This window comes from Theropithecus gelada, chromosome 3 (genome assembly GCF_003255815.1).
Source record: "Theropithecus gelada isolate Dixy chromosome 3, Tgel_1.0, whole genome shotgun sequence".
NCBI classification, from domain to species: Eukaryota; Metazoa; Chordata; class Mammalia; order Primates; family Cercopithecidae; genus Theropithecus; species Theropithecus gelada.
The window spans coordinates 126,839,813-126,863,082 of record NC_037670.1 but is presented as its reverse complement, the minus strand read 5'-3'; the positions used below and the strand labels follow the sequence as shown (position 1 = coordinate 126,863,082).

Below are 23,270 nucleotides of genomic sequence, written 5' to 3'. Positions count from 1 at the left end.
CAGGTGTCTTGCAAGCCAGCTGCCAAAATGACCAAATGCCATAAACTTAAGAATAGCTTCACCTAGTAGCTACTGAAACAAACTGCCATGGCTCTGAAACTAGTTTTACCTACTGCTTTCACACACCAGTGAGATCTTGCCAGCTCCTAGAAACTTTCCTATTGCCAGTGAGTTTTCTTTCAAAGCCATATGTAACATTTCTCTTTCTGATAAAAACCCCCAAACTTTCTTAGTTCTTTGGACATACCAAAGACCACCCTGGCCTGTGTGCATGTCTTAAATTGCAATTCTGTTTTTTCAAATAAAATGTTTAGAGAAAAAAGAAAATAAAGTTGGAATTTATGTCTAGAAAAAGGAGGAGACAAAGAAGAAAACTCTAAAGGCAGTAAAGTAACCAATGAGTAATCTATGATTTATGGTGATTTTTACCTCATTTTGTCTGGTTTGACAATCATATAATCCAAAGATGACATTTCCCTTATCATCCTAAAAAAAAATTAAACAGATGTTTATTAAATGTCATTGTTTAGGAAGTTAGAATGTTACTAGTTTTAAAACCAACCTGCAATAACTCAATCTTAGCAGTAAGTAATTTAAAAGAAGCTTTCTGTGCCTGTCAGAGGGGGACTGAATCCAGTTTAGCTAGTCATTTGGGCTCAAAGAATGAAATGCATCAATAGTGTAGAGCTCAGTGAATTTGGGGAACTGTCTAGTAGGACTGAGCATGGTGAAGGAGTAAATCTTTTTATACTTCCACTTACGTCTTTGAAAATATACACATATGATAGATAATAGGGATGCCTAGGACAAGTCCATAGCATTCTTATAAGTAAAACATTGTGAATCACACAATTCCTTAAAGGTACCATTCTAAGACACAACTTACAATAATTATTTTTACTTAAAAAAGTACAGTGATGTAACTGTGCAAAGCAAACTGGCCACTTGAATTATTCATGTGTGCTTATTATAGTAAAGCTAAATTTTCCTTAGAACACTTGACATTGAAAACACATTGTTAAATAACAATGCTGCACATGCCTGTAGTCCTAGCTACTGGGGAGGTTGAGGCAGGAGCTCAAGGAACCTACTTGAGCCCATGAGTTTGAGGCTGCAGTGAGCTATGATTATGTCACTACATCCCAGCCTGGGTGACAGGGTAAGACCCTGTTTCTAAAAACAAAATAATAACAATGTTTCAAAAGTCAAGTCCTAACATATCTACGTCCGAAGAGACTAATCATATTTAATATTTTCTCCAATGATAAAATGTTAACATATTAATTAGGTTTAAACATTTTTACTTGGCATTTTTTGTCTAGAAATTGTTCATTGATTCAAAATTCGAGTTATTATGTCAGATATGCCCATTTAGTTTTATTTTAAAATGAAGAAACATTTAATACTAATTTTTTTTTTTTTTTTTTTTTTGAGATAGGATCTCGCTCTGTCACCCAGGCTGGAGTGCAATGGCACAATCTCAGCTGGCTGCAACCTCCACCTCCTGGGTTCAAGTGATTCTCCTGCCTCAGCCTCCTGAGTAACTGGAACTACAGGTGTGCGCCACCACGCCCAGCTCATTTTTGTATTTTTTTGGTAGAAACAGGGTTTTGCCATGTTGGCAAGGCCGGTCTCAAACTCGTGACCTCAAGTGATCTGCCCGCCACAGCCTTCCAAAGTGCTAGAATTATAATGTGAGCCACCATGCCCAACCTTATACTACTAAATTTCAATCACTTTATTCAATCTCACACACACAAAGCCATAAGATTAAATGCCAACAAGTTTATTCATTACCCCTCAATAAGATACAGTATAGAATTCTGTAAAAAGAGAATATAAATGATTAAAACCAGTATATTTTACATCTTACCACAATAAAAAAGAATATAGACATACCTTATATGTATAAATAATATTTCCATTTCTTTCAACATTTAATACACGTAAGCTCTCATAATCGTTTTCTAAAACATCTGAAATGATAATAGCAGGTTAATACTCAGCAGAAGATGGTTAGAAACATATCTAACCAATATATTAGTAAAGGAAACCAAATATAAATATATACTAATAATTCTATTATATAAAACTTAAAAACAGGCGAAACGAATCTCTTTTATTAGAAGTCCAAACAGTAGTGACCTTTAAGGAAGGAGAAAGCCATAGTCATTGAGAGGTATCTCAAGTGAGCCTTGTTAGGTGTTGGTAATGTTAAATGTCCTGGGTATACTGATGTACTCTATGATAACTCACTGAGCTGTATGCTCTTTTCTGTGTGAATGTTATACAATAAATTTCAAGTATCTGTTAGTTTTTGCTTTATGCATTTTGAGGATATATCATTAAGGGCATACAAATTTAGAATTGTTATAGCCTCCTGGTGGATTAACCACTGTTAGGCTCTAAGCTGAGCTGCCAGCTGTCTGAGTACTCAATTAAAACAAGATTAAAAAGTTAATATTAACTTTTTAACAGTCAAGCTTTTAATCACTTACTGTGATGCTATACAGCAAGAGGCTAAACAAGAGAAAGTGCTAATGTCCCTGGTCTATTTTCTCCCCATGGAATGGTGCCATTAGCCAAGGGTCAAGTGAATCAGCACAGATATGGAGCTCTCTTCACTATCGAGGGACCCTCCCAAAAAGGTTCCTGCAGTATCATGGATCCAGGTGCCAAGGGTAGGGAGAGGGAGAAGAGCTAGGAGTGGAAAAATATTTCACTGGAGTAGAGAAAAAGCAGTCTTCAAAGCTCCCCTCTTCCACCTGCTAAGGTGGTTTTAGTGGTTTAGAGGCACCTGAGAAAGTTCTCTGCTAAAGGCCTCTGATAAAGAGGCCTCTAAATGAAGAACCTGGGCTAGGAATGCAGCTATCTGTAACCGTATGGCTGGCCAGCGGGGCCTGAATCACACCCATAACTCATTTCAGGGACCACGGTGCATTGGCCACACACCGAGTCGGATTTGAGGAGGGCAGCTTTCTCCCGTAAGGCCTGTCAGATAAAGTCTTTGTAACTGCACATGGTTGGGTCTGAAAAATTACACATAAATTTTTAAAATAGGAGCTGGATTAGCAACCCTTTATTCATTATACAACGTCCTTTATTTCTAATAATTATTTTTACTTTAAGGTCTACTTTGATATTAATATAACTACATCAGCTTGGTTAGTGCTTGCATAACTTTGTTATTAATATTCCTGTGTCCTTATATTGAAGATATGTTTTATAAGCAGTATCTACTTGGGATTTTTTCCTCTAATCTGACGTTCTTAATCTTCTAATTGGGGTATGTAGTCCATTTACATCTAATGTAATTACTAACATATTGGGTTGATATTTGTCATATTACTATTTGTTTTCTATGTGTCTCACCTGTTGTACTACTCTTCTGGACTAAGTTTATGATTTCATTCTATTACCTATTAACTTGTCAGTTACATGTTTTTGCTATTCTTTTATTAGTTATACTAAAAGTTATAACATGCATCCTTGACTTATGTTTTAGTATTACGTGATGCAAAAAAACATCTGAAGCAACTGAAACTCTCATACACTGTTAATAGGAGTATAAATTGGAAAACTGGCAGTACCTAGTGAATCTGAACACATGACTCAGCAACTACACTTGTACGTATATCCTCAAAAGAAATATATACATATATTTAGCAAGGGACACATAAGAGTGTCTATAGTACTGTTGTACATTATTGCCCAAACCAGAAACCCAAACTATCCATTAAGTGAAGAATGAATAAATTGTGTTATGTCCAAACAATAGCACAAAACAATGAATTAACATTCTGCAATAACACATATAAAACTGAGCAAAAGAACCTTCCCCACCACCAAAAGGTACAAATTGTATGTTTCAATTCATACACAAGTTTTCGATAATAGGCACAACTAATCTACAGTGTTAGATAAGTGACTACTAGAAAGGACCATGAAGGACTTCTGAGGTTCTGTTAATGTTTTCCTTGCTGTTCTGAGCCCTAGTTGCATGAGCGTGCTTCACTTTGTGAAATTTAACTAAGCTGTGAACTTATAACTTGTGTCCTTCTCTATATGAAAGCCATATTTTACGGAAGGACATACAGACTCTTTACACAAAACATTTAACTTATAAGTTAACTGACCATCTTTCTTCTAAAATTTTAGGATATTTCTCCTAATTCTACAGTTAAAGGATTTAAACATTGGTAGATTCAGCATTGTAATTATCACTAATTGGGCAGAAGTGTGTATTTTTCCAATTTCCTCAAAAGTTATCCATAATTATGGCCAGGCACAGTGGCTCATGCCTGTAATCCCAGCACTTTGGAAGGCTGAAGCAGATGGATCACTTGAGGCCAGGAATTCAAGACCAGCCTAGTCAACGTGGTGAAATCCAATCTCTACTAAAAAATACAAAAAATTAGCTGGGCATGGTGGTGCACACCTGTAATCCCAGCTACTCAGGAGGCTGAGACAGGAGAATCACCTGAACCCAGAAGGTGGAGGTTGCAATGAGCTGGGATCGAGCCATTGCACTTCAGAGCAAGACTCTGTCTCAATAAATAAATAAATAAATACATAAATACATAAATACATAAATAAAATTGCTTAAATTTGACTCGTTTTTACATTAATTATGACAAATTCTAATATTAAGTCAAAACATATGCAAAATATCTGTAACTCAGCAAATTTCTATCTATATTCCTAAAAGGAAAAGACAAGATAAAAAATAAGGATAATTGGTGAGCTGGATACCGGCACTGGAGCTGGACGTGGGAAACATTTAGAGAGAGGAAGAGCAGGTTTCACTGAGAACTTAGACATCATCCTGAGATCTCTCTTCCCTTCCCCTCACAAGCAGCAGCTTTGTGCATCTCCTAGGGGCAGGGCAAAAGGATAGGGCAAAGTGTTTTCTACACATGGGTATAAACGTTTGTCAGTATATTGACATGTATACTGAGATGTCAGACTCACTTCACACCGAAGGATAATAAGGATAATAATTTGGTCTCTTAGGGGACTAGGATTTAAATAATCAGTTTATGGGCCGAGCATGATGACTCATGCTTGTAATCTCAGCACTTTGGGAGGCCAAGGTGGGAGGATGGCTTGAGCTCAGGAGTTCAAGACCAACCTGGGCAACATAGCAAAACCCCGTCTCTTAATAATAATAATAATAATAATAATAATAATAATGCTTATGGCTAAGTAGCCCTTCACAATTTAGAGAGTTCTCATTTCTATCTCATCTGCACTGTACAAGGTATTCCAGGCCTACTACACTTTTCAATGAGATAATGATACTTGACCCATATACAGTGAAAAGGTAGCATAGACTGAACTCAAACCTAGAAAAAGGTAAACAGAACAATGAGCTGAGTGTTCTATCAAGCTTACAATGAGAAAATGGGTAATTACTCAAAAGTCCTTTGAAAGGTAGATACTGTAGACATCTAAAGAGAACTTCAGTGAGTTCTTTTTCATCCTGTACATGACTCCAAACTTCTGGAATGCAATGTGTCAATATTTTGAGAAGTATTTTTTTTCTTTCAAGATTATAAGTATGCTGGGAGAGACCGTCTCAAAAGTACACTTAAAAGGTTTCAGCTAAGATAAGGAACTTCTTTACAAGAAATCTTGCTAAATCCAATTTACTTGCAAAGGCATATCTATTTGCAGATTACTATAATATTAAGAGGAAAACATTCTCCAACAAATGCAGATTACAATAAATGACACATGCTTATCCCATTAAACTAGTGGTTCTCAACTCTGGCTGTCTTAAAATCATTGGGGAGCTTTTAAAAGAACACTGATGCCCCAAGCCATACCCAGGACAGTCTGATTTTATTGAGCTGGTGTGGAGCCCACTCTCTGATGTATATGTATGTGTTTTAGGTTCCCTGGGTGATTCTAACGGGCAGCCAGGGTTAAGAACCACTGAACTACAAATGTACATTACATATTAAGCAGTATTCGTTAGAGGGCATAACTTGGACCATCTTATAACCATGACAGACAGAGAGTTGAAAGAAATAAAAATAATGTTGTCATGGGAGCATTAGGTAATAACTGCAGGGCTGAATAACCCTGCAGTTAAGTACATGGTTCACATTTCAAGGACATTTGAAATAGACAAATTTGGTAATGTTGCAAATACAGAGACCAATGTCTCACCACATACTATTAAGCCATCAGCTCTTCCTCCCTGGACTAGTTGCCCATGTCTTAACACACCCTTTTAAAAGAAGTATTCAGTAACCTCTTTGCTTATTCATTCTGACTCTTCTCCCAGTAGTACATCACTGGAAAGTCCAGAGGAAGAAGTTTTGCAATTTCAAATGAGGAAATGTGGTTTAATTTCACAGTTTAGTGTACTCAGTGCTCATGAAGAAAACAATGTAGCATTTTGATAGATACTTGCATAGGTAAACCTATAAAAGAAAGGAGAGTACCTAGATATTGAAGGTATTGGCAAGGCATAGCTCTTGTAAAACAAAAGCTGGTTGGCCAGATATTCTCATTAGTTTCAATCTATTCTTTGTCAAACAAAAGTGATTTCACTTTACAGGAAGAGGGTTTGTCAAATGTGTACGTTTTATCGCAAACTGCTATGAGACAAAAATCAAAGTATTTGTCTTTCCAGTAACCATACTTAAGGAAAAAAATGTCATGCAGCCTCATACAAAATTTTGAACTAGTTCCTAATACATACATCAAGAGGTGATAAAATATGATTATGCCTATAACATTATTATTCTGTAAATAATTCATATAAATCCTCAGGCTCAAGATGACCAGTTATTACAATTCCTAAACCTATGCAGTAAACATCATGTGATTTATATTTCATATTCTGAGTAAAATGAAGTTAAGAGAGAAATGAGAATTAGAAAAGGAGACCAGGAAAGAATTAGCAGAAATAAAAGTAAAAAGGACAGATAGTGGCAAGAAAATAGTTTAAAAAAAAAAAAAAAGTGAAAACAATGTGACTAAGGTAACCTTCTGGCCCCCAAATCAATCTAGGAATATATAGGAGGCAACATAAAAAAAAGTACTATTCTTGAATCAGTCACTTGGTAAAATATACCACTTCCCTGGCAAAGATTACAATATTTGAAAGACAAGTCAATCTGGTGTTTCATAAATCCAAGACTAATAAAAGCAGGCAAGAAAATCTACATCCTTTCCAGTCTTCAATATTGACATTTAAATGTTAGAAAACTTACATATTGTGGATCTTATTTTCTTGAAGATGTGATCAATCCCAACAAGGGATTGAGCACTGGATGCAAAAATCAACATGTAAGATCTGTTACAGTGCTGTATACCAGCAATAGTTACAACATGCCATGTTTTTAAGTGTGCTAGTTATGAGAGCAACAAAAAATAACCTAGGATGAAATCTAGCAAAACATGCGCAGAACCTTCATGGAGAAAATTCTAAGACTTATTAAGAGTCATTTAAAAAGATCTAAATAAATAATGAGCTATACTTTATTCATAGTTAGGAAGATCCAATATCGTAAAGATGCCAATTCTCCCCAAGCTGATCTATAGAGGCAATGTGACTAAAGGAAATCCAAATCAACTCTTTTGTGAAATCTGACAGGCAGATTCAAAAAAATATATATGAAAAAGCAAAGGGCATACAACAGCTAAGACATGAAGAATACTAAGGTGAGGGGAGTTACCCTACCAGTTCTCAATACTTATCATATAGCATAGTTATTAAGATGTTGTCATGGCCTGGCACGGTGGCTCACGCCTGTAATCCCAGCACTTTGGGAGGCCGAGGCGGGCAGATCACTTGAGGTCAGGAGTTTAAGATCAGCCTGACCAATATGGTGAAACTCTGTCTCTACCAAAAATACAAAAATTTGCTGGGAGTGGCAGCGCATGCCTGTAATCCCAGCTACTTGGGAGGTTGAGGCAGGAGAATTGCTCGAACCTGGGAGGCGGAGGTTGCAGTGAGCTGAGATCGTGCCACTGCACTCCAGCTTGGCGACAGAGCCAGACTCTCAAAAAAAAAAAAAAAAAAAAAAAAAAGTTATCAAGTTGAGATAATGGAACAAAATAAACTCAGAAAAGGAGACCTACATAAGGCAGCTTGATGTGACAGAAGGGGCTTTGTTGTGAGAACTAAAAGGACTATTTGACTGATAATATTGAAACAATTAGCTATTAATATTTTTTTAACTGGACTCCTACATATCACATAAAAATAAATTCTAGGTGGATTAAAATCAAAAATGTAAAAAAGTCATAAAGCTTCTAAAAGTTAATATTAAAAATGTCTTCACGACTTCAAAACAGGGAGGACTGAAGAGATCCTAAAAGGTACAAACTATAAAGAAAAACTCCTAATTTAGACTACATTAAAATTAAGAACTCCAGTTTATCAAAGGCACCATCACAAACTGAAACAAAAGTGATAGATTGAGAGAAAAATATCTGCAACATATGTGATAAACAAAGAACTAGAATCCCAAAAACATAACTCCTAAAACAATCAATTAAAAAAAATAGGAAAGTGGACAAAAGGATGAATAGACATTTCACAGGCGGGGAAATTCAAATAGCCGGTAAATACATAGAGATGCTCAACCACGGAGCACAATGAAACAATTAGTCCTACCAGTTTGACAAAAAAAAATTTTTTTAATCCTGAACTGTCAAGGGCTTGTGAGGATAGTGAGTATCAGAAACATTTCCATACCACAAATTGGAGTGTTAATAAGTACAACACTTTGGAAAACAATTTGGCACCGCCCAGGAAAGATGAAGATGTGCACAGCCTATAACTCAGCAACTCCGCTTTTAGATATACATTCTAGAGAAACCTACGCCTGTGTGCACCAGGTGGTAAGAGTACTGACCATATAGCAAACCCCAGAAACCCCCCAAAAGCCACCCACTGGAAAAATAAGTTGGGTTCCCTAGGAAGCACTCTGAGACAGAGTTTACTACCCAGTATATTCATCAGGGAGTGCTCAGGAAAGTGGGATTAACACCCGTAAGAGGAAGGAGAAGGAAGCAAGTCCTGGTAGGGTGAGAAGTCCAGCAGCAATGCAGGCCCAATATCCTCAGGTGACCTTGGGCCTACCACAGAGGAAGCTTCAGAACCGAAATGGAGTTGTCCCATGTTCAATCAAAATGGCCAGGCCTTTAAAGCCCACTCAATCTCATGTGGTCCATACCCAAAAGGAAGTGAAGTTGGGTAGGGCAGCCCTCTTGCCAGGCAATCCCTGAAGGGGCTGACAGTTGAAGACCGCCTGCTGACTATACTCACAGCATCTGGGACAAACTCTTCTTTGAAAGGAAAATCTAAGGGGTGCATCTCCATGTCCACCATCATGTTGAATTCACACGATGGAACACTATATGGCATTAATTAATACAAATTAATAACTTGCAGCTAGCCAGTCAATATGAGTACATCTCACAATATTGAGAAGGAAAATAAGCAAAAGGAATACATACAGTATGCTTTAAAGTTCACAGGCAAGCAAAATGAAATATTTTGCCGAGGGAGATATACATATGGGCTAAACTACAAAGTCAAAGTAATGTTAAAATATAAAAATTTAAATGGTTGCTAACCTAGGAGGTGAGGATGAGAGAAAGAAAGAGAATCAGAAAGGAGCACATAAGAGCCTTCAAGAATCTTGACATTGCTGTATTTTTAAGCTGGGTAGTGGGTACATGGTTTTGCTTTGGTTTTTTATTATTTACAGCTACATGTTAAAATATTCTTTTATGCAGCTCTTTTGATTTTTAACAAATATCTTCTTTTATTTCAGGAGAAACCATTTTCTCAAAAGTTCAACCCAGAACCAGGAGTAAATGCAGTAACCAAATCTGGTCTCTTTCCTCCTTGACCCCTTTTTGACCAAAATGCTATCTTATAGGCACAGAATTTCCATGGCTGACTTAGCCCAGCTGTCTGTTTTGTCAGGAATATGTCATACATATTTCATGAGAATTACTTAGCACCTCTAAGAAAACTTCAATTGTATTTGTTGATGTAAAAATATTAAGGCTTCAAATTTAGAAAGCAAGTGTGCATAGAGGAGGCATTACAATGGTACAATTATTCATAATTTACATTTGAAAAGCTGGAACTTTGAAAGGATAATGATTTGCACAAATGTATGTAGTAACTGCTGTGCTAGAAATGAGACAGAATCTCAGATTTCCCTGCCACTGCTATAAATTACAGAACAGGAATTAATTTGTGTGGGGGTATTTTTGAGCTACCACCCACTGGTGATTATCAGAGGTGATAATTATCTTAGTATAACAGGGCTAATATCTTGCCAAGATATTTGCTCTGAAAGAGCAAAATACTACCAGTATCAGAAAAGCTAGTATTTTCAGAAAGTACCTTCTGAGGACCTAGAGCTATCTGTTGTTTAGTGGAAGGTCAATACACAAGTTTATATTTCTTCAGAGATGAGCGAAAGATACAAGGAAGCCAGGTCCAAGGGGATCACACACAGCTTTTCAAGCACAACACACATTACTGAAACGTAAGACTGTGGCATTTCACACTTCATCTAACTTCTCATTTGCAGACACCTGCCATTTAGCAAAATAAAGTGGGAGTCCAGAAAAAGGAGTACTTCGCGGTAAAAGACAGAGCTGCCTGTTGTATTTCAAAAAGTTAAGCCTTCAAAAACTTTTCAGACATTTGGGCGACTCTTTTTTTTTTTTTTTTTTTTTTTTTTTTTGAGATGGAGACTTAACTGTTGCCCAGGCTGGAGTGCAGTGGCGCGATCTCGGCTCACTGTAACCTCTGCCTCTCAGGTTCAAGCGATTCTTCCGCCTCAGTCCTCCCGAGTAGCCGGGAATACAGGCGCGTGCCACCACGCCCAGCTAATTTTTGTATAAAATTCTTCTTTGACCACCCTCCCCACCTCGAAAAAAAATAAAGCCTTACTAATCATGACACTAATGCAAACTCAACGCATACGCTACACAAACATATAACTCCTTATTTGGAACTAATAATATTCCAAGCCAAGGAAACCTACAAATAATTCCGCTATAGTCACAGGAGAGTGTGAAGATACAAGATAGCAACGTTGGATATGTAACTTACATCAATAAAAATTTCACCAGCGTTTAGGGAAAGGAGTTGTATATGTGGGTCATTTAATAACCACTTCCGAAAAACCCACTTCCAAATTTACCGAAGTGGACAACGCCCTACACGCAAGGTGAGACCCACAGGCATCGCTGCTTTGAAGCTGCATGTAAGCTCTGAAGCTCCAACATTTACAGAAGACTTTAAAAACTTTGTGAGAAATCACAACGTTCTCCTTCTTTAAAGTAGATCAGTGCTGGGAAGGCTCAAAAGTCACTTTCACTCCCTTACCGAATCATCAAAAAGCCCCGAGGTGGCTGGACCGGGAGCCGAGCATCTCGCGCGCAGCCCCAGCCTGCACAGGTGCGGAGCTCGCCTGGGGGCTCTCGCTCCGCAGCCCGCAGCCCGGAGGCGGCCCCTGCCCTCTCGCGCCTCTAGCGCCGAGCCCCGTGTCCCCTGAGCCACGGACACGGTTCAACAGAGGCAGAAACACGTCTCGCAAATGTGGGGACAAACTGTTCCACTGTTGGATATAGGGTGGTTTCCTTGGTGGTCACGGATTCTTTCTCAAAACGTGAAGCTTCCAGGAGCACCCCTGAAGCTTCCAGGAGCACCCCTGTCTCGGCAAAGCCCCTGCGCGGCCGATGAACCCCGCGGGAGGTGGGATGCGACCGCTGGGCTGAGCACGACCCTCTGCCCTCGCCGTGAGGTGATGCTGAGGGAACCGCCAGCGTCCCGGCCCCTCGGCCAACGGAGAATTGCCGCGGGCCGGCAGCGAGCCAGGCGCCTCAGGCCCCGCCGCCACCTGGCCCGGGCTCTGCCCCCAGACCTTCCGCTGTGGCCGGGTGAGGGTGGCAAAGCCAAAACAGCCCTCTGAGGAGGGGAGCGGCGCCCTCGCACCAGCCTCCACAGGGCGGCAGGGCCCTGAGTTGCTCCCCGCCGGGTCGGAGCCCGGGGGCTATGAGGGACTCCCACTCCCCGCCCCCACCCCGCCCCGACGCGCGCCTCCAGCACCTGCGCCGCCGCTTCCGGCCCCGCTGGCCTCGGACGCCGCCCGCTGCGCCCGCAGCCACGGGAGCACGTCCTTCCCGAGGTCGAAGTCGGCGACGAGGCGGAGAGCCATCGCCCGGACACGGCCACCGGGCGGCTCTGGGGCCCCGCGCCGCGGGCATTCCCGGCCCGGCGTGGCCGCCTCGCCCTAGCGTCCCCGCGCCCGCCCCCTCCTTCCTCTCCCCCGCCCCCCGCTGCTTTCGGTTCCGCGGCGCCCTGGCCTGAGAAGCCCCGGCACCACCTCCTCCTGGCCCGCGGCCCTCAGCCGCTGGCGGCCCGCACCTGCCCCGGAGCCGGGCATGGCGGGTAGGGGTGGGGCGGGGAGGACCGGGCGCCAGGACCAGGCCCGCCGGGGCGGGAGGCCTCCGCGCGCACCCTCGGGGCCGAGGATAGAGGGCGCAAGGACGTGGGCGCTTCAGGGCGCTGGCGAGGCCGCTAGCCCAGTGGCTTCCAAACCTGGAGGGTAGGCCTATTTTCTTTATTCCCCGAGTGACCACTGTGCAGCAAAGTGTGGAAACCACTTGGCTTCAGAGAGCTGGGTCCCCTGGAGCAGTTCAGGGTCACCACAGAAGTAGGCCGTCTCTTAGGCCTATTCGCCCCAGCTTCGAGGTGGTGGTGCTTTATTAGTGTTATTAAGGTAATGAGTAGCAACTGGGAGCAGGTGACGAAGGTGATCCCATTGTAAGAGAAACGCTAAAAAGGGTTAATGCGCTTGATACAAACAGCGTCCTTTTTGTCTTTTAACTCCCTGCATTGGTTCGAGGAAGCTGAATTACCTAGGATTCCCCCTGCGGAGATATCTTTAAAAAGTGCTCTCATTCTTACAGGGGCACATGTCATCTTGGGTGCCTTCTCACCTCCTTCCTACTCCCTACAAATAAGTTCAGTGTTTTCATAATCTCACCACTCCTCGGCGTTCTCTTCGTTCAGGTGCACACCACTGGTACACTCATTGGTTGGGTTACTGCTACATCCCATTCATCCTGAACATCGACGCCAGGTTATTACTCTCCTCCAAACCGGGCTTCCTCCTATCTCTATGCAGAAGACCTTGAGTAATAGCTCACTGCCCCGAGACAATGTGTCTTCTCTTTACCAGAGCCTTCACTCCTTTTCATTTAGAAGCTCAAGTCCAGGCTCACTTGGCTTAAGGAACTTCTGACTCCAGCCTCCTTCCTTACAGAAAAACCTCCAGGTCCTTCCAGCCTGGCCACAGAGCCTTCTCCTCCGAACAGCAGCCCACAGGGACCTCTCCAACCCTAACCTCCTAGGGTAACGTTGCTAGTGCATCTCATTTGATACAGTACTCCCTTGAAACATGAAAACTGAATCTTAAGTCTCCATGCAAACCCTCTGCCCTTTGCCTCCCACCAGGGGCTAACAGAGCACTCTAGAAGGTGCTCGACAATTACTGAAGAATGAGTGAATACAGTAATAAAGAATGCTTTTTCACATGTTTCCCGAAGTTAAGGTCTGAAAACTACTTGTATTGACGTCATCTGGGGCACTGTTTTACAATGCAGACTCCTGGTCTGGAGTCTACACCTAGGCAAGACCCAGAAATGTGCATTTTACCCAGAGCCTCGGGTGATTCTTAGGCTAAGTTTGAAAACTACTCCAACTAAATGTAAAAGTCTTGAATTTTTTCCCCCCTAGAGACATGTTAAGATAAATGCCTAATGAAGCTGCTAATATTGTGAGTGAATAAAAGGAAGACCACTGGAGCCCCCGAGGAGCTAATGCAACTACTATTTCATATCGAATAAGCTTGTTGCCTTTGTCATACAGGAATATTGTTTGCCAATTTTTTAAATTCAATACATTTCCATTGTTTTTATTTTTGCAGTTAACTTCCATTTTTGCCAGGCAGGACTGATTTTATAGTCAAGCAATGATGATATAAAAAATTCTCTTCAAATTAAGTGAAAAAGCCAATGTAAAGAAGGTGAGAAATAATAAGATAATAAAAGAAAGATGTGACCAAAGTCATGAGGGTGCTATATGAAGGCACGTGTATCAGTTAGGATTAGATTCTCCAGAAGTTAATAAGAACTCAGATTAACAGTAAATTAAACACACAAGTTTTATTCTGTCACCTATCTGGAGGTAGGCAGAATAAAGCTCTTAGGACAGGTTCCTGAATTTATCAGGGACCCAGGCTCCTTCCAGTTCTTTGCTCCACCTGATCTTGAGTGTACCCTTGTCCTCATGATCCAAGAGGGTTGCAGAAGCTTCAGCCTTCATGTCTGCATTCCAGAAATCACAATGGGAGAAGAGGAATAAAAAGAGGATGCTACCTCTCTTTTAAGGATACTTCCCAGAAGGTCTACACAACATTTCTATATATGTTTCACTCACCAGAATTTAGTCACATGGCCAAATGTGGCTTTCAAGGGAGGCAAGGAAACATACCTGGCCAGTGATGTGCCCAGATAAAACTCAGGACAGTGTTACTAAAGAAGGTGGGGAAAGTAAATGTTCAGAAGCAATTAGAGATCTCTGTCAGAGTATGATGCCCAATTCTGGCCACTGAGTTGTAAGGAAACCTCTGCTATGACAGATCTCTCTATTCTTAAAACAAGAGACATGGGAAAAGATGGTCCCTTTCAGTCTTTAGATATTTTGGGGTCTGAATATGATTGCTGGAATTTCCGATACCTAGCACACTGAAAATGGAGTCATTGGAGTCAGAAGACTCCAGAGAACTACAGAGAAGAGAAACCTTGGTATATTATTTTTGGAGCCATCCTCTGCCCTTTCTGATATTAGAGATGATGAATTTCCTATTATTTAAATGATATTGAGTCAGATTTTTACTTGCAACCAAGGGTTTCTATTTTAAGGAGTGATCATTTCAAACTTTAGGACACAGGCCAAAGAGCACTATAATAACAGGTTTTTGCTTGAACACTTATTAGAGTCATTCTATATTTTGTATTGTTTTAGTAACATAAAGTGAAGTTATGCTGAGGGAGTAGGCTTACAGGAAAAAGCTCAGATAAGCAAAAAGAGTTTGTTGTAAAACCCTGATAACCTAAGGGCCTCTGGATTAGATCACCTGAAAGTCATTCTATGTATTATGTAAGCCAGTTTGAGTTGAGTTTTCTGTTACTTGTGCCAAAAGCATCTTAAATCAGGGATTTTCAAACTTTAATGAGCATTCAAATCACGTAAGGATCTTACGCGATCTCGGCTCACTGCAAGCTCCGCCTCCCAGGTTCACGCCATTCTCCTGCCTCAGCCTCCTGAGTAGCTGGGACTACAGGCGCCTGCCACCGCGCCCGGCTAATTTTTTTTTTTTTTTTTTTTGTATTTTTAGTAGCGACAGGGTTTCACCGTGGTCTCGATCTCCTGACCTTGTGATCCGCCCGCCTCGGCCTCCCAAAGTGCTGGGATTACAGGCGTGAGCCACCGCGCCCGGCCACACCTAAGGATCTTGATAAAAGGTAGATTCTGATTCAGCAGGGTGAGGTGGTGCCAAAGAGTCTACATTTTAACAAGTTTCCAGGTCATGCCAAAGCTGCTGGTCCGCAGATGACATTTTGAATAGCAACATTCTGCTACTTAATGTGAGGATCTTTCCACCTCGGTATTGCTGCCTTACTGTCCACCATAGAGAGGGCCAGGTGAGGATGTGCATGGAAGGGCTAGCTTTGAAGATACACCAGAGCTAAAGGTCTGTATCTGGGGAGAAATCTAAAATGGAGGTAAATACTGATTCCAGAAGTTTGAACCATGCCATGGGTCACAAGTTCTAGTGGCAAGCCACAGAGAATCAGTAAGCTAAAGGGAGGAGATAAAGGTGCTTACACTATAGTAGATATGCAAGCACAAGGCAGGAAAAGAGGTGAAGCAGTGCAGTGAATCAGAATCTTCAAGGTGATGATTCTTGTGCACACTGAAGTTTGGGAAGCACTGGCGCTTTAAATGGCGGTTGTTTTCTTTCTTTCTCTTTGTGACTGGATTACTGAGTTTTAAACCTGTGTTGATTTGTTGCAGAGCAGAGACCTCACCAAGATGCAGTAGGCAAGGGGGTAGAGGAATATGAGTCCTCCAAAACATACTTACTCTGTGCACAGCACAACACAGCGATCCTAATAAAATAAATGGGCATCCTAAAGCAAGGTGATCTACTTTACATACGTTCGCTAACTTTTCAGTGTTCTTCTTAGTATAATTTCAAGAACAGTATTAAAGATTTACACAAGAGAAGATGAAAACAGATGTGGTTTTTCTAGAGAATTTTTAAAACTACATAAGATGTTCAAGATGAATAATTCCCGAATCGCCAATTCCAAGTGCTGTTATAATACAGATGTCTTTGCAGTCATTTCATAGCAGTTTTTAATTCTGTCCTAAAAATGAAGCACATTGACACCCTACATATTTTCTTCATCTAACAGTTTTGTTTAGATGTGTTTTAAAATAGAAGATATAGTCCCATTTCTTAAGAGTTACAAATGGAATTCCAAGGACTATCCCAACTCCTGTTAACAATAGTTTTCTGTGGGGAATGTAACTCAGTGAAGGTTGTTTTTTTGTTTGTTTGTTTGTTTTTGTTTTTGTTTTACCCTTAGGCACATGTTAGCTTTTCAATTTTAAAAACTAGCTTAATTTTTAAAAATGTATCTTCACTCTGATTTTGACTATAAAATTATTGTTCAGCCTTTAAGGGATCATCTTCCTGACAACTTCTGCTCATTTTTGTCCTGTGTAGTTGCATAGATGGCTACATGCTCAGGGCCATCATATATTGTTTGCTGTGGGTTTTTTTTGGTTTTTTTTTTTTGAGACAGGGTCTCACTCAGTTGCCCAGGCTGGAGTGCACTGACGCAACCTCAGCTCACTGTAACCTCCCGCCTCCCGGGTTCAAGCGATTCTCTTGCCTCAGCCACCTGAGTAGCTGGGATTATGAGCACGCACCACCACACCCAATTAATTTTTGTATTTTTAGTAGAGACAGGGTTTCGCCATGTTGGTCAGGCTGGTCACAAACTCGTATATTGTTTTTGTTTTCTTAGAAAGCTGACACTGAGTTTAGCAATGATTAATAGAATAACTCTTTAAATCTGCTTGGCTATTATTTATGATGTTAGCACTCATCCTGAAATTTGTTGAAAAGAAGACTGATGCAGATTTTTTTAAGGAAATGTTCTATGGAATGATAGCCCTATGACTTGGCAGGAAATAAAGAACTGCCATTTAACAAGATGGGCTAGACGACAGTTCAAATATTCTAAAGGAACTATATCTGATTTAATCAAAGGACAGGGCAGAATTGAGGTGACAATAGAGTACTAAACACTTCTGAGAGCAAGAATGCTTCACCAAGTTCCTTTTAAAGTTTTGTTGATGAACAAATATTAACTGTATGGAATTACTATATCTCAAATAGAACAATGGAATGTACAAAATATGAAGAGATCATCTGAGAAATATATAATCATATGAAAGTTATGTTACCATCTATGATAGCTCATTTCATGGAATAAATGAATACATGGATTTTAGTATCATTTGTAATGGCCAAGAAGGAAAGGATATTGTATTCTGTATCAGTCAGAAAACACTCCATTTTAAGTGGCTTGATTCTTCTCTTATTGAAACTGTATCATTTTCAAACAGAAACTTAATCTTGTGATTTCCACACAAATGTTCTTCCCCTTTCCTCCTTTTCCTTCCTACTTTTCACCGTTTATTCCTTCCCCTTCCCCTTCTAAACAATTCCATCCTAAAACTACCAGAGTAGACAAAGAAAAGCAAGCCTCTGCACAGGGGTTTGGAGCAAGGTGTTGACCAAAATTTGAATGTCAGAACTCAAGCAGGGAGAAGAGGTTATCCTTGGGGGATGGTGTGGGGACTAGGGAATGGTCACCCAGCATGAGATGTCAGAGTCTAAGTAGAGTGAGAAGGGTGTCCATGTGGGCCATGTGGGTGGATGAGTGGGCAAGGAGTGGTTTTCAGCCTGGGGTATCAAATTTCACGTGGCTTAGGGCATCTGCCAAGGAGGGGAGTGGTAGCTAAGATGAGGTTGAATGATTTAAGAGAATGTATTAAGAATAATGTGACCCATGTTTCTCACTGGCAGGCAAAAGAGTCACAAAAAAGAAAAAAAAAAAAGCTGTAGGGTTGGATTGGAATTATAAGTATTGGGTAAACATAGTTTTTATTTATTTATTATTTATTTATTTATTTTTTAGACGGAGTCTCGCTCTGTCACCAGGCTGTAGTGCAGTGGCGTGATCTCGGTGCACTACAACCTCTACCTCCCGGGTTCAAGCGATTCTCCTGCCTCAGCCTCCTGAGTAGTGGGGACTACAGGCACGCGACACCACACCTGGCTAATTTTTGTATTTTTAGTAGAGACAGGGTTTCACCATGTTGGCCAGGATGGTCTCGATCTCTTGACCTCATGATCCGCCCACCTCGGCCTCCCAAAGTGCTGGGATTACAGGCGTGAGCCACCATGCCCAGCCAACATAGTTTTTAATACATAGATGATGATAGGGAGATAGAGGGGTAGATATCATAATAAATATGCATATGCATATATGCACATACACGCATATATTCTCTAGTTCTGTCCTCTGAACATCGGGGAGCAGCAATGCCCCTATATCAATTGACACACCTGGCACAAAGAAAGATGAACCTGGAACACCTTCTAGTGCCAGAAAGCAAGAACATGCTGAAAGAACCATGAGGATATGTCAGAAGGACACAGGAGCCAGAGTGAATGAAACCCCTGTTGCAAAAATTATAACAGTGAGAAAATTATGACAGTGAAAGAGATCTGACCTAACCGACTCCATCTTGCTTCCAACCTGCAAGCTGTCGATGTAGGCCAAACTAACTTTGGGAGGAACTTTAACTTTGAAACAAAGATGATAACAGCCTTTTCCCAAAACATACCCCCTTCTTGCCTGTGGTTATATAGGAGAATGTTCTTTTTAAAAAAAGAATAGGTTTTTTTTGTTTGTTTTTTTTTTTTTTGAGACGGAGTCTCACTGTGTCTCCCAGGCTGGAGTGCAGTGGCGCGATCTCGGCTCACTGCAAGCTCCGCCCCCCGGGTTCACGCCATTCTCCCGCCTCAGCCTCCCAAGTAGCTGGGACTACAGGCGCCCGCTACCGCGCCCGGCTAGTTTTTTGTATTTTTAGTAGAGACGGGGTTTCACCATGTTAGCCAGGATAGTCTCGATCTCCTGACCTTGTGATCCACCCGCCTCGGCCTCCTAAAGTGCTGAGATTACAGGCTTGAGCCACCGCGCCCGGCCAAAAAAATAGTTTTTTTATGTCAGATGGGTAATGTCCCAACATTGTACCAAGATTCGAGGGTGGCACATGTCACATGTGGGCACGTGAACACCCAATCATCATGCTTATGAACTACGAAAGGATCAGAGAATATTCCTGTTTGTACAAAATACATCCTAAATTATCTGGGAGAAATGGGACATCAGATCAGCAGTTACTCTAAAATAGTTCAGAAAAAAATGTTTCCTATATTGAACTCCCAACTTTTCTGTAAGTTTGTGATTGTTTCAAAATGGAAAAACGAAAATTCTTTTTTTTGAGACAGTGTCTCTGTCTGTCAGCCAGGCTGGAGTGCAGTGACATGATCACAGCTAACTGCAACCTCCACCTCCTGGGCTCAAGCAATTTTCCCACCTCAGCCTCCAGAGTAGTTAGGACTACAGGTGTGTACCATCATACTCGGATAATTTTTTAATTTTTTTGTAGAGACAGGGTCTCACTGTCTTGGCAAGCTAGTCTTGAACTCCTGAGCTCAACTGATCCTCCCACCAGGTCCTCACAAAGTGTTGGAATTACAGGCAAGAGCCACCATGCCTGGCCTGAAATAAATATATACTTTTTTTTTTTTTTTTGAGACAGAGTTTCGCTCTTGTTGTCCAGGCTGGAGTGCAGTGGCACAATCTTGGCTCACTGCAACCTCTGCCTCCCAGGTTCAAGCAATTCTCCTGCCTTAGCCTCCTGAGTAGCTGGGACTACAGGCACGTGCCACCGTGTCTGGTTAATTTTTTGTATTTTTAGTAGAGACAGAGTTTCACCGTGTTAGCCAAGACGATCTCGATCTCCTGACCTTGCAATTCCCCCGCCTCAACCTCCCAAAGTGCTGGGATTACAGGCGTGAGCTACCGTGCCCGGCCAAAAAATATTTTTAAAACTCATAAATGTTATCAGAAGGACTGGTATTTCTGAAGTCTCATGAAGTTTTTTTCTTTTTCCCCCGCATAAGGAACTATCATCTCCTATCGTGCTGCAGGCAAACTTTAGTGACATGGGTAAGTTTGATTTAAAACACTGAATTAAAAGATGCAAGGGCTTTACATTAGATTGCATTTCCCCCCACTGTACTGCAAACCCCTAATGAAATTAACCCCATTTATTGGCCTTGTGTTGTATGAATTTAATTCTCCAAAACTGGCTGAAATAAGCCATAGTCAAATAACAGGAGAAGCTTAATGAAAAGTGTTATTTTTACCTTTTAAATGACTGTCCTTTCCTCTATAATAAGAAACTTCCATTAACTGGTCTCAGGAAAAAAATTACTAAAATCAAACTTTTTTTGCAAAATAATCATATGACTTAATTGCACAGGGAAATTGATGACAAGTAATAAATAATATCTATTACAGAAATATTTTCATTGAAATATACACATTGACTTCCTGAAATCCTTTGTGAATTTCATGAGTAGCACTTAGCTATTTTAAAAGAAATGTATGACAGATATTTGTGTGTGTGGCAGATTTTAAATGTCCAACTGCCATGTGTTCTGTACATAGATTTTTTTTCTCAAATTTCTAAACACAGTGGAAGCCACCAAAAAGAATATCTGAAGCAATTCATTAAAATCTTGGCAGCCAGACCCCAGCTCCCGCTTTCCCTGAAAGCTCCCTTTAATGAAGCTGAACCCTGTCCCAGCAATTCACTCCACAGAAGACCTACTGTCACCACCTCTGAAGAGGCAATTCCTGGAGGAACCAAGTCAGCCAATCGAGAGTCCTGAATAAGCAAGAACTAAGTAAATAAATTATCATTTCGAAAGTGATGGGTTAGTGTGCTCTTTTGAATGCCCCCTAGGAAAATAAATTTGATTAAAATTAAATATTTTGTTGTAAGATGTAATGCTCAAATTCAGGGGATTCTGGTGTCCCTCTGGAGACTGTCAGTTGTTGGGGGAGGAGGGAAATGCCAGCTGTCCTATGGCTGTTGAATCACAAGAGCTTATTTTCTTTGATAGGATTTTACTTTGAAAATATGCTGTAGGTGATCATAAATGAAGGATGTGTCTCCTTGCTAAGAACGTTACATCTTTCTGCATTTTTCACCTGTTTGTGGCTCTGCATGTTGTTTTTTTCACTGCTGTTCCCTCCAGCCGGCTTTGATAATGAGGGCTGGGAAATTTTTCCTGATTCCAGTGTTCCACGGGAGCCTCTTCCCTCCCTCCGGTCTCCTCCCAGTGGCTATCTCTTTGGTGTCTTTGTTCCCAGCACAAAATAGTCCCTGCTAGCATTGATCAAAGTTCTGTGAATACACACTGACTCATTAGCTACTTAAAGATCTTCGTTAAGCAGCTTCTTCTTTAAAATTTCAATCGTGGTTTATTTTTTATTTATCTTAGCATGAATCACAATATACAAAAGAAACCTGACTTAACATGGGGTATAAAAGAATTACCATATCATAGAAAATTGTTTTGAAAAAGATTTTACTGCGCCAAAAAAAAAAAAAAAAAAACCCAAAGTAAACCTCTGAATCTTTCTTTACATGAATGCTAATAATACAGACAACTTTAGAGAAATTGAAACTAGCCCAGCCTGTTCGAAAGGGGATCCAAGCAATTCATCACCAAAACGGCCACAGCTCAGCCCTCTTAAAACCCGTTGTTTTCTGAAAATAATCTGCAGAAGTATTGAGATTCGTAGGTAATCTTTTAAACATTTTATGAAGGATTCCATTCGTTTCCCTCTTATGTTTAATTTTTTGAACTATGTTTAATTTAAACTGTCTTCATTCTCAAAAATCTATATCTTTACCAGATTTTAAAAGAGACTACCTCCTCCACCACAGAATTTTTCTTTAAAAAGACAATCAGCATGTTTATCTTTTTAGTCAAGATCCATCTCTGGGTCTGCTGGAAGAGAGACTATGAAGACAAATTAGAGCCCATGGGAAAGCGATACCTCTGTCCCCTGCGTGGAAGCAGCATGCCATCAGAATGCTTAGTATTAATCGCAACTTGAACCCCATAATGTGTCACCTTTCTCCTCAGGGCCTCCAGCTTTCCAAATGTCCATCTAATCTGTGTCCACCCCCGGGAGCAGATAGTACAGTTTCCCGTCAGGGTGTTCTTTGATAGTATCAAAACTTTGTCACTTAAGAAAAAGCCTGATATTTACACCAGGTTGGCCAAATGCTCAGCTAAGTCTCAAGAGGGTAAAGAATTTCAGGCATTAAAAAAAAAAAAAAAAAGGAAGAAAAGAAAAAAGGCCAGCAATAGAGTCATGTATTTAGTACTTGACTCAGAGTTAAGAGGCCTGGATTCTCGAGGCGGCCCGGGCATGAACAGGCTCCGAGACTTTAGGCAAGTTGCTTAACTTCTCTGAACTTGGTTTTCTCGTTTGTAAAATAAAAGAAGTTGAACTATGATCCCCAAGGCCCCTTTTGCTTATCAACAGTGCTGATTCTTAACTATAGTAGCAATAAGATCATCAAATTCACTTCCCAATCCCTGTCACCAAGTTCATATGCGGAGACAGAAACGGGCTTAGGAGAAAACTGCAACCTAGTAACCAAGGAAACATGAAAATTTTAACAGTGAAAGACATCCTGTGTAGCAAACTCTACAAAGTAAACCAGGAAAATAGAATTAAGGATTAAGAAATAGGCCGGGCGCGGTGGCTCACGTCTGTAATCCCAGCACTTTGGAAGGCTGAGACAGGAGGTCAAGAGATCGAGACCATCCTGGCCAACAAGGTGAAACCATATCTCTACTAAAAACACCAAAATTAGCTGGGTGTGTTGGCGGGCGCTGTAGTCCCAGCACTTGGGAGGCTGAGGCAGGAGAATTGCTTGAACCCAGGAGGTAGAGGTTGCCGTGAGCCAAGAT

General features: G+C 40.9%; 1 protein-coding gene and 1 non-coding gene across 9 annotated transcripts in view; both read right to left on the bottom strand.

Moving 5' to 3' along the window:
- Positions 1-12,280, bottom strand: part of GSAP (gamma-secretase activating protein) — a 106,342-nt gene extending 94,062 nt beyond the window's left edge. For 5 of the 8 annotated variants that reach the window (XR_003118512.1, XM_025378739.1, XM_025378738.1 and 2 more), the window contains exons 1-3: positions 12,101-12,280; positions 1,900-1,976; positions 430-486 (exon numbers count right to left, since the gene is read on the bottom strand). Coding sequence is in view for 5 of the 8 variants with exons in the window: in XM_025378739.1 (XP_025234524.1) it covers positions 430-486; positions 1,900-1,976; positions 12,101-12,209 (243 nt within the window). In the remaining 3 variants the exon portion in view is untranslated. The remainder of the gene's footprint in view (positions 1-429; positions 487-1,899; positions 1,977-12,100) is intronic. The other 3 variants (XM_025378744.1, XM_025378745.1, XM_025378742.1) reach the window with 2 other exon arrangements.
- Positions 12,281-19,428: 7,148 nt separating this feature from the next.
- On the bottom strand, positions 19,429-19,534 carry LOC112621965. Its single transcript, XR_003118883.1, has one exon. It is a non-coding gene; the product is annotated as a small nucleolar RNA U13 (small nucleolar RNA).
- Positions 19,535-23,270: the final 3,736 nt, after the last annotated feature.